This window comes from Rhinolophus sinicus, chromosome 5 (assembly GCF_057876585.1).
Source record: "Rhinolophus sinicus isolate RSI-liver-muscle chromosome 5, RSI-T2T, whole genome shotgun sequence".
Lineage (NCBI taxonomy): Eukaryota > Metazoa > Chordata > Mammalia > Chiroptera > Rhinolophidae > Rhinolophus > Rhinolophus sinicus.
This window is the reverse complement of record NC_142505.1, coordinates 18,312,254-18,328,340: the sequence shown is the minus strand read 5'-3', so window position 1 is coordinate 18,328,340 and position 16,087 is coordinate 18,312,254. Positions and strand designations below refer to the sequence as shown.

Genomic DNA, 16,087 nt, shown 5'->3' with positions numbered 1-16,087 from the left:
GTTATTGAGATTATCACTTTAAAGTTTTGTTGTTCTTTGCATAACTGCGTACTCAAGATAAATTTCCCCCCTTATTTTGCATAAATCTTAAGAAAAATCCAGTGAATTTGCATTATATATACTCTTATATATATATAACTGTTTTAACTTAGGACTAGTATATAAAATTTTCAGTCAGTTTATTACTTTTTCTGACAGATTAATATTATAGTTTGTGGCAGAGGATTGGAAATTATAACTTTATTTACAGTTTATTCTTGACTTAACTTTAAGTTAGATCTGATTAAGTACTCTGTTTCCCCGAAAATAAGACTGGGTCTTATATTAAGTTTTGCTCCAAAAGACACATTAGGGCTTATGTTCAGGGGATGTCATGCTGAAAAATCATGCTAGGCCTTATTTTCCAGTTAGGTCATATTTTCGGGGAAACATGGTAGGAAGAAGTTTGCAGGGGCGTCCCATCATTGAAATTTCAGTGCAGAGTACATTTTGTAATGAAGTAAGAATCACCTTTAAGTAAACACCCTCTTCACCGATAGATTTGTGTATATTTTCAACTTAGAAGACTTAGAATTATAAACTATTTAAAAGCAAGCATTCAGGATCTGGCATTCAAAATATAAAGGATAATATAAGCAGATACCAAAGACTTATACTTGATTCCATCATCACAAAAAGTATCCTGGGGCTGTTTTGCATGTAATAAAACCTGAAACTGAAAAAGAAGTAATATGCACAGTCACACGAGTAAATAATCTGTAGTACTAGGACTTGGACTTAAACTTGTACAAGTAAAGTATGGGGCCTGGACCATGAGTGACACTCAAGTTACTATTCCAGAGTGAAGTCGGGAGAGAAAAAAATAGCACCTACATGAGTTCTAATCAAACGGTGACACTCATTCTTCTCTAGTTTACATAGATCAGTGCCTCTGGAGAAGGCCATGTTAATATTGCATCATTAAGAAAGATTTAGCTTAGATATTGCCCACCTTATGACTCAGCAGTCCCAATCCTAGGCATATACCCAGGAGAAGTGTGTGCATATGTCCAACAAAGGACATGTTTAGGAATGTACATGGCAACTTTTTCCATAATAGTCCCTAATTAGAAATATTCCAGAAGTTATCAGCTGTACAATAGATAAATTTTGATATATTTGTATAATGCAATACAATACAGCAATTAATAAAAGAATAGCACTGGTAAATTTTAAAAAGCCCAGTACAAAAGAGCATTTTTATATAATTTCATTTCTATGAAGTTAAAGAATAGGAAAACTAAATTAATGCTTTAAAAGTCCAAATAGTGATTATGCTTTTTATGGGGTGCGGGGAGGGCAGTTACTGACTGGGAAGAGGCATGGGGGATCCTTCTGAGAAGGTACACAAATGTGCTATGTTTTAATAAGGATGGTAATTACATAGGGGTGTGCATATATAAAAATTCAGTGAGTTATACACTTAAGAACATGGTCTAATAACATGTATTTTTAGTCAGGAAAATAAATTTTAATTAGCTTCAGATGAGAGAAGAGCTCAGATGACTCATTGACTTTATAAAGTCATATAGTCTACTCGTAAAACCTTCAGCCAGAAATGGTAGTAGAGCCTTTCCCTCTGATTAGCACATTATGTGGAAGGCTTTGGCTGTTGGGAATTAGTTTGAATTTTTTTAAAGTCTTTTAGCAGTAACTTTGACTAATTATATTCTTCTCATCCCGCTCTTACTTTAAAGCAGACTTCGTGCCAGATAGTGGCACTAGCTTTTCATAGACTTTGATTCTACTGTAAACTTACTGTGCCTGATAATATAATTCACCAAATGTGTTTTCATCCATCAGCCAGGGATTTTCTAATATGTGATGCTATTGACAAATAATGAATTGTTTCATTCCCCATAATAACTATAATTAAATTTGAATCATGATACATTTCTCTAAACTGTTGACATGCAGTGTTTATTTAGTCAACATTAGTTATAATTTCTAAATATGACTATTAAATCATTTGGTCAGCATTATCAATTTAAAAACAATTAGCTCTTTTATGAGATGTCTGTCTATTTTTAGATTTGGTTTATAATATGGTATTAAATATTTAGTTTCCTGTGAACATTTTCTTGTCTGAAGTGTTTTAAAAGAGCTTGTCTTTGCAGTTGCTCTGTATGCAATCAGCGCTGTCTACTTTGCTGGCGTGATGGTGAGGCTGATGCTGACTCTGACGCCAGTCGTCTGCATGCTGTCTGCAATTGCCTTCTCAAACGTGTTTGAGCACTATTTGGGGGATGACATGAAGAGGGAAAACCCACCTGTGGAGGACAGCAGTGATGAGGATGACAAAAGAAACCCAGGAAATTTGTATGATAAGGTGGGGAATCTAAAGTAAGGCCTTTAAAAATTTTTATGTGCTTTGGTTTTTCCACCACAGTAAGAACTATACATATTAAGAAACGTGATTAAGCAAGGATTTAGACAAACTGTGACATTTCAAGTTGTTCTCTACTGTTTGCCTCAAAATTCTAATCCTGGTTGGTCATTTAGCTCACAATAAGAAAATAGAATGTAATCAGACAAGGAATTTTCATTTATTTTTGGTCAGGTTTTATTGAGAACACCTCTATTTTTGAGAGCAGAAACTTGGTGCTCTACTAAATTACATAAAATTGAGCACTATAAATCCTTCTGAAACCATTTGCACAAGTGCTTATTCTTGAGGTCCACATTCCATGTAAACTTTTTAATTATTTAGCTGATTGAATACTAAAATAAAGGGAATAAAGTACCTTTTAAAAAAGAAAGCCTCTAGTTTGTTAGCAATATGCAGCTGGCCAGTATGATGTAACTTATTTTTAACCTCTCAGGTCACAGCAAGATTCTATTTGTTGCAAGTATGGAAAAGACTTGGAAGAATTATGAGTAGAGCACTTGTCTTGGATGACATTATTAAACTTTATTTGAATGTTAACTAGGTTTTAAAATACCAATAAGCAATGAAACTTCCCAGTATAAGTATTCACTTTGAAATTCTTTCTTTCCTTACTATAGATCCAATATAATACACACAGATTCGCGTTAATAAGCACCTGCTTTCGTGTTTGTGGTTATGTTCTATTTTGTGGTGTGTTTTTTTTAAACTAGCCTTGCAGTTTAGAACTTATGACTCTGTTCTGTTCTCTTCTTTTTAATGTAGTTTTCAAAAATGAATCTTCATTTTAACAAGTGTACTGGCTTTGGGGTTTGGAAACTGAAAGATTGATTCTGATCATGCAGTTTTTGTCCTGTACTGAAGTTCTATGTGGTCTGGATTATAGCTGGACAGTGTCATTTTCAGGATGAGGAATTTGGATTTTGTAAGAAAAGGTTGCCAGAAGGAGTCCATTTGGATATCTCCTTTACGTTTAAGTAAAACATAGGGACAACAGGATTTGGAAACAGCTCCCTAGTGGAGATACTTTGCTCTGTGACCAGCTCCTGTATTGGGTATAGTCCCAGGAAACCTCATTCACGTTTGACTTCAGAATCCACCTTGATAATTTTTAAAAATCATTGTATCACTCACACAAGAATACCTGATGGTTATACATTTTCCTTCTCAAAGAATTAAATTGACAGATTAACATGCTCTCAACTTTTCCCCCTTGAGTATCTTAATGAAAAAAGTCAAATGATGAATCTGTCTAACCAGTTTTTTGTATCTTTAGGCAGGTAAAGTGAGGAAACATGTAACTGAACAGGAAAAAACTGAAGAGGGATTAGGTCCTAATATAAAAAGCATTGTCACCATGTTGATGCTGATGCTATTGATGATGTTTGCAGTCCACTGTACCTGGGTCACAAGCAATGCCTACTCCAGTCCAAGTGTGGTCCTGGCCTCTTACAATCACGACGGGTAAGAAAATCACTTGGCTACAAAAGGATTTTATACTATCCTTTTTCTCTGTCTCAAAAGTTAGAATTCAAAGATAGAATATTCCTGAGGGTATCTTTGAATCTACCATGTTTTTCTTTGTGCCTTGCCCCCCAGCCCAGCCCCTTTGGAAGATATGGATAGCAATCATTGTATTTCATGCTCTTGTCCAGAATATCTTTGCATATATAACATATACATTAGGTTTTCTCAAAATGTGGTCCTTGGGTACACAGTAAGTTTTCACTTAATGTTGTTGATAGGTCCTGTGACTTTTAATCAAAACAACATACAATGAAACCAATTTTACCATAGATGAACTGAACAAGAGTTAAGTTTATATGGCATCTCATCAGTGTTATAACTTACAAGGAAAATTATTCAAGAACCTGTTGTACAGCAAAGTCATTACCAGGAAGCTTGTTAGAGATGCAAATTCTTGATCCCACCTAAGCCTGTTGAATCAGGCCTGAGGGTGGGACTAAGCAATTTGTGCTTAATAAGCCCTCCAGGTGATGATTGAATAACAGCTGACTTATATATTGGCTCTCCACTCTCCCACTCCAGCTTCTGCTTCACTTGGGTGCTTGATAGACTTGCAAAATATCAGGCCCCACTCCAGAACCACTAAACCAGAATCTGCTTTTTATTTTTTTTCCACCAGATATCCAGGTGATTTGTATGCACATTAAAGTTTAAAAAGCATTAGTCTAGCTCTTCATTGATTTTCCCCCGCCCCCATCATTGAGGCTTTTACTTAACTATCCTTAACGTGAAATTATTCAGTGGCTTTGTAGCTCAAGATTTTAAGTTACCCTCTTCATATTTATAGATATCATTTAAAAGGATTTTGTGATTCTTTTTCAGCACCAGGAATATCTTAGATGATTTTAGAGAAGCTTACTTTTGGCTAAGGCAGAATACAGATGAACATGCCCGAGTGATGTCTTGGTGGGATTACGGCTATCAGATAGCTGGAATGGCTAATAGAACTACTTTGGTGGATAATAACACCTGGAATAACAGCCACATAGCACTGGTAAGTGGTAAACAAGATCAACATTACAAGTCTTTATTTACTACTTAGCAATCAAGCTTTACTTGTGATTAAGTAGGAAAAATGAAGGTAAAAGTACTCTTTGCTTGCTGAATTCTCAGAATTCCTCTTTATACATTTATACGTTCATTCAATAAAGTGAGTTCAAGGTAATACATATTTATTTTGTTTTTAAGAATGGTATTATTTAAGTATCATTCAAAATTATAGGCTGATTCCTAGCAGATCTCATGATATATTTAGCTCACTGTAAAATTAGACAAAATCTGAAAGTTTTAAAACACTAAACTTGTATTTTCTATTTTATAAATTAAGAAAATTATTTGCAAATATGTGAAACAAATGCACTGTATTTTATAGGCGTGTAAATTATGTTCACTCTATTAAATAACTAATTTATATAAGGTAATCACTTTTCTGTTCTTTAAAGATTTTAAATAGATAACGGGTGTTAACCAAATGAGTTTTACATATTTGTAATTGTGTTGTAGCTAATCATCAGATGTTTGGTAGACTGAGGAGAATATATCTGTGCTAGTTAGATAGCTGGTCATTCCTGGCCTTGAGGTTATGAGAAATTTTATTTCTTTTAAGCTTGCCTGCTTATTTCATGAAATTTAATTATTAGCAAAATATTAGAACTTGTATTCTGATTTCTGCTATAATTGGTTGTAGTAAGTGAGGTGTTTATAAATGTCAGTAAATTTATTGAATTCATAGAAAATAATTTCTGTAAAACTTTCATGTAAGTCAAACTCTTGAGATGCATTCTATCTTAAGGTAAAAATATACATTAATTTTCATTTTTAGCATATTGTGGGACTAAGTACACACATTCTCATTTTTTTATTCTCTAGGTGGGAAAAGCTATGTCTTCAAATGAAACAGCAGCCTATAAAATCATGAGAAGTCTTGATGTAGATTATGTTTTGGTTATTTTTGGAGGGGTTATTGGCTATTCTGGTGATGACATCAACAAGTTTCTCTGGATGGTTAGGATAGCTGAAGGGGAACATCCAAAAGACATTCGGGTAAGAAACTCTTCATCAGTTCAGGTCTGTGAAAGGCAGCTCACAGTGTCCAAGTAATTCTTATCTTGCTAATCACATCATCCTGCCCCCAAATTAGTTTCACTCTGACTTTACTGTTTATTAAATATACTATAAGCATTTTTCCAGTCATAAAACTTTTGAAACCCATGCCTGATACCACTGTTTTCCCCTCTGAAGCAATCCGTTGTCAAGACTCTTGCTTTGACTCCTTCGCTTTACTTCTGCGCTTTCTTTCCATTTCCATTGCTTCCACTATGTTACTGACTCTTATGATCATACACTTGAAATAGGACAGTAACCTTGAAATTGCTGTCTTTGCCTTAGTCTTGTTCCATCTCCCAATCTAACGTTACATTGATCATGTCATTTTACAGCTTAAAAGTCTTCCATAGATTAAGGAAAAGGACCTTGAAAGGTCCAGACAGACATGGGTTCGAATGAAAACCCTGCCACTATCATCTTCGTGCTATGGGCAAGTTATTTTGGGCCGGTCAGCATTATATGCTCAAAGCACTAGGTCTTGTCCTATGTTCTGGTGTTATAATGGTGACTTAGGCAGCCTCAGGTTATCTCTGATGGGGATGCCAGGAATAATTCATTTGTATCGCTGTTACAAGACTTTGGAGTACTGTAGATGAAGCCTCAGCCTAATGGCTGCTGTACACCGTAATCTCTAATGGGGCAATGGTGTAAAATCCAAACTCCTTCGCTTGGAATGCAAACCCCTTACTACTTTGCTTTCTTTACTGGCCTCTTGTCCCTCTACTAATTTTTGCCCACTCTGTCAGTCTACTCTAGCCCATGAAACTTGCCCTGTGGTTTCTTTCCTTGACACATCTGACACATGGTATTTTATACTCTTCTCTTTCTTGGGCTACCTTACCCACCACAAATTTGTCCTCTTTCCAGAAACCCTTCTCTGGTACATTCATATCTGTACTCATCATTAAATCACATACAACCTGTTTTGTAGGTAGATTATGTCATGTATCTCACACTGAGTTGTAACCTCTTAGAGGATAGGTACCCAACATTGTGGTTTACATGATGAAGGCACAAAAGATGAGAGTGAGACTCACCACTGCTCCAGAATAAAAGAACCTTTGGGAGAATATATGCATATGTTTCATGTGACAGGGATGAAATAGAGCAAAGCCCTGGATTTCCTGTTCAAATGTAAATACTATGACATTTTTCCTTAACTATAATTAATAATTATTTGTAGAAATTAATCTTAATTTTCCCAGTGTGTGATTTTCTTTTGTGAATTTCCTTTAGCAGTCTTAAAATTGTGACGTGATAATTCCAGATACATGCTTTGAACATTTATATAGAAATTCTGAATTCCTATGCTTTTTAGATTCACTATTTTAAAACTTTATGAATAGGTAATACAGTCACATGGTTCAAAAAGTGAAATATAAAAGAATATACAATATAAGTTTACCCCCACCCAAAAGAAAACGAGCCCATAGTAATCACTTGTCATTTTCTTAAATAATTTTCTACACATTATTTTACCCGCGTACAAGTACCTCTGTATGGTAAATTTCTAGACAATTTCTATTTATAAAAGTGCCAAACTGGCGCCCTCTTAGGGTTTTTTAAGCACTGCCCATCCCAACTAAAGAATTGATTTTAGAGTTCACAGGAAAAATAAAGAACAACAATTAAGAAAACTCTCAAAAGGAGTAATGGGAATGAGGATGGGGAAGTTGGAGAGAGCGAATCCACCTGGTATTAAAACCATAGTGTTGGTACCATGCTTTTTAAATTAAAGTTTTATATCATGGTTGAAATCTGGTAGCATTAATGGCCTTTTCTCCCTCCAACAGAGTATTGTTCTTTTTCTGTGTTTTCTTGGATACTCTTATTTTTTATGAATGATTTCTAGATTCAGCTTTAAAAAAGACGTATGATCGTTTTGTGGGCTTTTTTAGGGATCACATTTAATTTATAAATTAATTCTCTGATACAATACTTTTTTGAGATGCAACTAAATATGACTTTATGAAGATACCCTAAAAGCTGGTTCTTAGAGAGAAATGTAGAGGGAAACCTATAGCTTTGAATGTGTTAAATTGAACTGGCACAGAAACTTCTGGGTTTTTTTCTTGTAGGAAAGTGACTATTTCACCCCACAAGGAGAATTCCGTGTAGACAAAGCAGGATCACCCACTTTGTTGAATTGCCTTATGTATAAAATGTCATACTACAGATTTGGAGAAATGCAGGTTAGTTACATCCAGTTTTTCTATAATCTTTATTTAAAGGAATATTTTAAAAATTTTGTTTGCATCTGGAACACAAGATAATGATATTTCTGTTGTGCTGTAAGAACAATGTTCATATCTAGAGTCTTCCACCTCCATTAAATTTAGATTTCTGAAACTTCGATGTGAAAAATTAGGGAAAAAATTTCAGATCAAATATTTATTTCCAAAATATTAATACTAGGGTCAAATCCAACCTTTTACTTGCCATCCAACCTTTTGGCCTCATGCTTTTTGAAGACATTGTTCTCCAGGTAAGAGGTCTTCCAGCTTAGGAAACAGTGTGGTATTAAGTGGGTTACTTCGCTGCTTGGTGGGGAAAACACCTGAAATTAAAGAGTTTAATTATATAGACACTTCAGATATTCACTCTATCCCTATTCTTCATTACCACAGATAGCTAGGACTATCTGGGTCAGAGTTTCCAGAAAATTAGAATGATGTGGTACAAAAGTTTAAGGACCCACAAAATGAGTGAATGTGCACAGAGACATTGTGCCAAAAAGAACAATGGATTTACTGGCATAATACATGGGTTTTAGATCTGGCTCTGTCAAGTCATATAACTCTTAGACAAGACATACCGTCCCTGGGTTGTTGTTTTTTTCTTTTCTGTATATAATAGAATGAGTTGGACTGATGACTTCATTTCTAAGGTTCTTTATGGCTCTTACATTGCATGGCTATAATAAAAGTTAAATGTCCACACCAAGATTTCAGTGAAAGCTACCTTATTCCACATTGTGTTCTGGTTGATACTAGAAGGAAAAATTGCTTGTTTAATTTTATGCAAACACCAGGGATCAAGATAATGTTCATCACTGTTAATTTGGAATTACTCTGTAGGTGGCTTTTAAAAAATAGACAGTAATTTTACTACTAAATTAAGGTTTTTGTTTTTGTTTTGATTTCTTCTAAAGGCCACTGCCTAATCTCTAAACTCTTGCTAAGAAAGAAGCACTTCAGCCATAATAATTAGCTACCTCAGAAAATGCGTCAAAGATTAGTTTCTCTGTTCACTAATGAAGTACCAAAGGAGTTTTTTTCCTGTCCTTTAAGTTTATCAAGTTTTAAGCCATGCTCTGGCATGCGTTCATTTTGGTGCCTTCCCTACTTAAGAGTAATAGATGTTTAAGACGTGAAGTATATAACTTTTCTATTGCGTAGATATGCAAGAACAAGTAATTCCGTCATTAGAGTAGTAGATTTAGGTTTGCTTTCAAGTTGACTTCGCTTATGCTTTGTTTGTGTGTCAACATAAACTTGTCTGAGAATTTCTTAGTCTTCTCCCCTACCCCCAATTTTTCAAAATCTCTTTATTCCTCATAAATCCTCCCTTGGTTTGGCTTTTTAAACTTCCTTTGTAGTTCCCACTGTCAGGTTGTAGTTTCACTGCTTGCTTGTGCATTTATTGAGCAAGTAACACTGGGGAGATAAAGCCACTCTGAATAAGATAAAGTCACAATGCAGCTTACATCCTGGTGGAGGATACAGGTAATTTTTTAAAATAAATAAAAACATTGACAATGAACACAATAGAATAAAAGATAAGGAAATAGTGGAGGAGACTTCTCAACTACTAATCTCAAGAAAATGTTTTCCCAAAGAGATGATATTTGGGCTGAGACCAAAGGGAAGAAAGCAGCCAGCTATGCAAAAGAGCTGAATGTGGAACTTTCAGGCTGAGAGGATAGATAGTGTAAGACCCTGAGGCAGAAAAGAAGCCCCTCTGTGTGTTCCCTTACTACCTAAAAAAAAGGGCTTTGATGGATTTCATTTTGCTGTTTCGGTTTTTTTAATGCCTGCAGGCTCCTCATCCACTCTAAGGATTCAGTGAAATTCTAATTCTGATATATTTAGTTTCTCTCTTCCTTTCTAGTTAGCAGCATATGAGAACCATTTATAATACATTACTCTGGTTCTGTTTTCCTAGTTTAAAGGTGGAGAGTTACTTTAATGATAACATTTACTACCTCCTAATACTGAATGTTTTCTAATATAGTTAACATCCAGTACTAATATCACTTTTGCAGCTGGATTTTCGTACACCCCCAGGTTTTGATCGAACACGTAATGCTGAGATTGGAAACAAGGACATTAAATTCAAGCATTTGGAGGAGGCCTTTACATCAGAACACTGGCTTGTAAGGATATATAAAGTGAAAGCACCTGATAACAGGGAGACACTAGACCACAAACCTCGAATCACCAACATTATCCCAAAACAGAAGTATTTGTCAAAGAAGGTGGGTACCAAGTGAAGTCATGTCTGTAAAAGGGTAACACAAGGTTGGTTGGTTTGTCTGAAAAATAATTACTGAAAATTGCTAATAAATTTCCTTTTGCCAGGTCTATAAAGACTATGGTTTATATAAAAAGCAAATAGCAAGCTAGCCTGCTTTCAAACTGAGCACTCAGATATCCCAAACAGCACCTTTTTTTTGGATAGCTTAGTAGTTATCAGAGAACCAAAGCTGAGATTTTCCAGAGGTGTTATGGCTTATTTTGTGCCGTTCCCATTAGTAAGACTTATTCATAAAGTAAGACGTGTCTGATCATTGCTTTCTGAACCTTTGTGAAAGTAAAAATGCCAAACAATTAATACAGCGAGAATTGGTTCCTCATCTTTGGTCAAAACAAATTTATATTGCATTTTCACGTTCTGTTCTTAGTATGATGTACTTTATTAATCATTGAGTAAAGAATAAGCTTGAGTTGGTTGAGTATAGAATCTAAAAAAAAAAATGGTTTCTCTTAAGGAAATTAGTGTCAAATGTAATTATGACAAAGTGTGTAGGCAGGAATTATGATGATCTTATCATTACAGCTCTTTTTTACTAAATATTTAATGAGATATAAAATATATTATTGGAGGTCATTCTTGCTCACTTAAGCCAAGTACATCTAATCTTTGCTATAAAAGACTAGTAAAAATGAGTATTTATATAGGTTGCCCTCTGTGGGAGATGGGAAACAGGAAATGTTAAGTTGTATTTTAAAGTACTATCCTTATAATACTAATTATTATTAGACTGCTTTCAGTCTTAAGCCTTGAAAGGTGCTTCAGTTTACATTGCTCGCATCAGTTACAGTAGTCTTTCCTTATATTCGGGGCATATTTCCAAGGACCCCAGTGGATGCCTGAAATCGCAGATAGTACCGAACCCTATGTAAACTGGTTTTTCTTATACATACGTACCTTTTCACTTAAGGAAGTGCTTTTACAAGGCTTCGCTTTGGCACATCCAAGTTGTCAGCACCACTACTCTTGGGCCATTGTTGAGTAAAATGAGGGTTATTTGAACACAAGTACTACAATATTTTGACAGTGGATCTGATAACCAAGAGGGCTACTTAGTGACTAACTTAAGGGAGTGTGTACGGTGTGGAGACGCTGGACAAAGGGATGAATCACGTCCCAGCTGGGGCAGAGCAGATAGATGGCACAACTTTACATCACACTACTCAGATTGGCATGAGATTTACAACTTAAAGGTTGTTCATTTCTGGAGTTTTCCATTAAATATTTTCAGACCAACATAACTGAAACCGTGAGTAAGAGGGGACTATACTGTATTTTAAATCATTGAAGCAATTGTCTTATCCCTTTACATTACTTAAAATATACTTCAAATACCAGGCGTGCCAAAAAAATGTATACACATTTTAAGAGATGTTATCTATGCTGAAGCAGTAGTTTGCATAATCAAAAGTGTCTGGACACTGATGGCAACCACTTTGAGCACCTCTTGTAATTGCAGAAGTCAAATGTGACTTGTATTCATCTTTTGTTATCGGTATATATTGAGTATTACAATTTTAATACAGTTTTCCTCTCTTACAATGTGTACTTTTTTTGGCAACCTCTGTATATTCAGAATACAGATTAATTTGTACTATAAAAGTGCTGAGTATAGCTGTATGATAGATAGGTCAATAGAAACTTTGTAAATGAATACTTTCTGTGCCAGATATAGATTACCATATCTAGGCTAATGTATTTAAATATGTCACATACAGCTGACATTCATGTTAGTCATATCAGATTCACTTACCAGTCTTTACATCAAATGATCTGGTTTCTCACACGCATGTGGTAGGAGAAACTGGTGAGTCACATCAGTGCAGAAGTCAAAGCAAATGCCACTAGTCTCAAGGCAGTTACTCCTAAAACATCTAGGCCCAGTTAAGTCTACTTTTTCTGAAAAACACGGCCATTGAACTTGTCTGCCTGATGATAGTGAATTTTCTTAATCTGACCTCTTTTGTCTTCCCATTGTTTCCAAAAAATAAATAAGTGAATGGATAAAGATTTTGATAGTCTGTTTTGTATGCCCCAGACATACTCTAGTAGCCAACAACATGGATCTTGAATTTCTGGTTTCCATGGCTTTATGTTCTCTGCTGTGTACTAGTACTAGGAATGCTTTTTGTTTGCTTTCCTCTCTCCACCCTGGTTTTTACTTTGAGGGTGGAGGGTATGGATACAGCAGTCATTCTGGGAGTTTTCCTGCCACTGCCAAGCTGACATGGCTGAGGCACTAGGAATTGTAGTCCAGGGCTGCAGAAAAGGCTTTTGGGCAGGGCTCACTGCCCGTCGAGAAAAACACCCTGAGGGCCGAGCTACCTACTTTGCTTAGACCCAGGGCATTTTATATGATCTCACAGAAAGGTTTCATATTAGAAACCATAATGGTGATAAAAAAAAAAAAAAACTAACTCATTGACCTGGTTTGAATTTTTTTTAAATTGTGCCCTCTGAATTTTTTTACTTTTTGCCTTAGTAACTTAGTAATAAGTTAACATATATTGTGAACAGGTTAACAGCAGCTACTTTTTGTAACCTTAAAAAGGATTGCATTTTGCCTTGTCCTTGTATTCTTGTCACTATTAGAAAAAATTATCAATTATTTTAAACTGAACATCATAAATGTACACAGTACATGATTTATGTTAAGTTTCTGAAACCTCCTCTAAAAGTTGTATTTAAATGTAAAAATTGAATTGAGCAATCAATCTGTTGAGTTTTCAGCCTCTGCTAACCCAGTGCTTTGATAGTGCATTAAATTACTTGTTTCCAAAACACTATTTCCTTTTTTCAATATCTGTGGGTATACCTGATTGGCAGATACCTGTGCCGATATGATTTATCTTATAGGATTCTAACGTAGCAAACATTTTTGCAGTAATTTCTGCCACCACATTTGTACTAATTTGGTTTTTTATACCAGAAAACATCTGTTGAAAGTAGTTTAGTGGGATCCTGAAGTGTTAAGAAAAATGTATTATTTTTTAAAGATCTATGAAACTCAAGGAAGAGTACGGTTTTTTTCTTGGATTTTTGGTTTTTGTTCTTTTCATTATTAAGTGCTTTTTTTCCTACCTAAATTGGAGAATATGCCAAGTAATTTTATTTGTTTTATTTTTTTACAATCATCCTCATTTTACAAATAAAACTGACTCTAAAAGTTACTAGTTAATGTGTATTTCTGACATACAGCAAATTCTTGGAGGCCAAACCAGGAGCAGCATAAACATTTTCTGACTCCTTAGTTTAGTGTTATATTCTTTCATACCTGGAAATGTAATTATTACAGCTAAGCATTAAGTGGTTGAGAGGGGAGGTGAGTAAAGAGTATGCAGTATGCATTTGAGTAATGCCCGGGTAGTCATTTCATCCGAACGCTAGGGACCTAGTCCGGTTTGTCCTGGATCTCAGTATACTCGGCGTAGAAGAGTCAGTGATGCTCACTGACTGTTCAAGGAGTTCAGCCATAGGAAGAGCTGAGACTACGAGAGTCTTCATTACAGTACAGTGAACTGTGTGTATTTAATCTGTAGGGAACCTGTGCTAATACCATGTATTCTATTTTCTTTTTAGACTACGAAAAGGAAGCGTGGCTACATTAAAAATAAGCTCGTTTTTAAGAAAGGCAAGAAAATATCTAAGAAGACTGTTTAAATATACTGTTCTGGTTCCTAACTTGAAGCAGTTGTCCTTGTGAGAACCGGTCTTTGCCTTTAGCTCATGTCATGTTTCACAGCAACAGAGGGTACAGAACCATCACTGGTCCAGGTTAATGTACAAAATTTTCTGGCAATGCCTGATTTAAAAAATAAAATTGGCTTATTGAGAATAGCTGTTTTCGATTTGTCATGTGAAGCAAGACAGAGCACTGCTGTAAATGTCTAACAGCAGGGTTTTTGTTTTTGTTTTTATTGGTACATTTATCCTTCAAATCTGAGAATTTGGACTAATTGCACCAAAGAACCTTCTAATTTGGTCCCTGGCACATGCATACTTGTCAATGTTTTTATTATTTTACAAGACTTACATTTTATTTGAATTACCCAAATAGCAATATATAAATTACAAATGACAAAATGTGATGTGAGAGCTTATTGAACCAGTAAACTAGTACAGGTCTGAGAAAGAGGTATTAGGAACGTAATTATAATTCTTTGAATTATATTTATTTTCATGTTTTTCCAATGCAAAGAATGTTTCATCAAATGTACATTTTTCTGTTGCTTACTGTTTGCTCTAAGAATAAGCTGCTGTTTCAAAGATGAACCTCTGAGTAACTAATTGATTCAAATAGTTTTTTATGTTGACATATTACTGCTGCTGTTAGCAGTTATTTTCACCAGGTACTTAACAGAGCAGATCTCATATATTGTTCATTCAAGGGCTAAATTTATATCCTTTGGAAATCATGGCAACTGCACAGAATGTTGCTTACCAGGATGGAGTTAGTCTCTTAGTACTGAGATTAGCACTATGTTTACATGTAAGAGATTAAGGGAAAAACTCTTAAAGTGGACAGGTGTCCAGAGACCAAGGATTTGTAGTTTGCCTGGACTTCTCATGTTATAACAGTTTCATCCATCACGATAATTTTTGTCGTCTGCTCCATATTTTTTTAATCCCTTAAAGCATTTGATGAAACACTCTTTAATGCTATATGCATTTTCTTACTTTTATTAAAAATGTGATGGTTGTCAAAAATGCACTAAAAATATAAATGGAGATTGAACATGTTCACTTTTCCAGCTTATAGGCAACTTTATATAGATTTGAGAATTTTCTCCAGTTGTTTAGTAAAAGTGAAAAGAGAAAGGGTTTTTCCTGCCACAAGATATAACTTTTTTTTATAAAACAAGCATAACTTACACCACTGCTTTTGGTGGAAAAGTGCAGAATAGTATGTACCTTTTATGAAGAAAAGTGTAATTTACAATATTCAGTGAGAATGTTACTGATTTTCTTTTCCAAAGTGTAGAATATTCTTTGATTTATAGAATTCATTTTTGACCCAGATGGTGGTTCTTTTACAGACCAATAAAATGGCTGAACATTTTCACAAATAAAGTGTAACTAAATCTGGATTTCTGATACCTTGTCATTTGGGGGATTTTATTTTACTTTGTTGCTTTAAAATTCGATGCAGAGACATTGTTGACTGTAGGGAAAATAAAATTAATTCAAGTTTTGTGTTAAGTGTGGTGTCTTTTACAAATCTTCTGTGTTTCAAAGGAGTTAGAGTACTAAACACATCCTTCCTTTCTTGTTCACTTTTACAAAGGTTTTAGAGAATATGTGTAGAAAAGAAGTGCTCAGTCAGTTCAATTTAGACCTAACTATTTTGTTTTGCCTTATTTTTACCCCAGAATGAAAAAATTGTTTTGACTTTTTATCAGTTAGGGGGAGAACACCTAGCTACATAGCAATTTTGTCTCCATTTAATTAAATGAGGATAGGACTCTAACAACAGCCCTGCTTCATAAAGTCCTGGTA

At 34.9% G+C, this 16,087-nt stretch overlaps 1 protein-coding gene across 1 annotated transcript in view; it reads left to right on the top strand.

Annotated features, from left to right (window-relative positions):
• STT3B (STT3 oligosaccharyltransferase complex catalytic subunit B) overlaps positions 1–15,790 on the top strand; it is an 85,982-nt gene extending 70,192 nt beyond the window's left edge. The window contains exons 10-16 of the mRNA XM_019727747.3: positions 2,157–2,368; positions 3,702–3,889; positions 4,775–4,946; positions 5,822–5,995; positions 8,137–8,250; positions 10,323–10,535; positions 14,171–15,790. Coding sequence (XP_019583306.1) covers positions 2,157–2,368; positions 3,702–3,889; positions 4,775–4,946; positions 5,822–5,995; positions 8,137–8,250; positions 10,323–10,535; positions 14,171–14,251 — 1,154 coding nt within the window. The 3' untranslated portion in view covers positions 14,252–15,790. The remainder of the gene's footprint in view (positions 1–2,156; positions 2,369–3,701; positions 3,890–4,774; positions 4,947–5,821; positions 5,996–8,136; positions 8,251–10,322; positions 10,536–14,170) is intronic.
• The last annotated feature ends 297 nt before the right edge of the window (positions 15,791–16,087 follow it).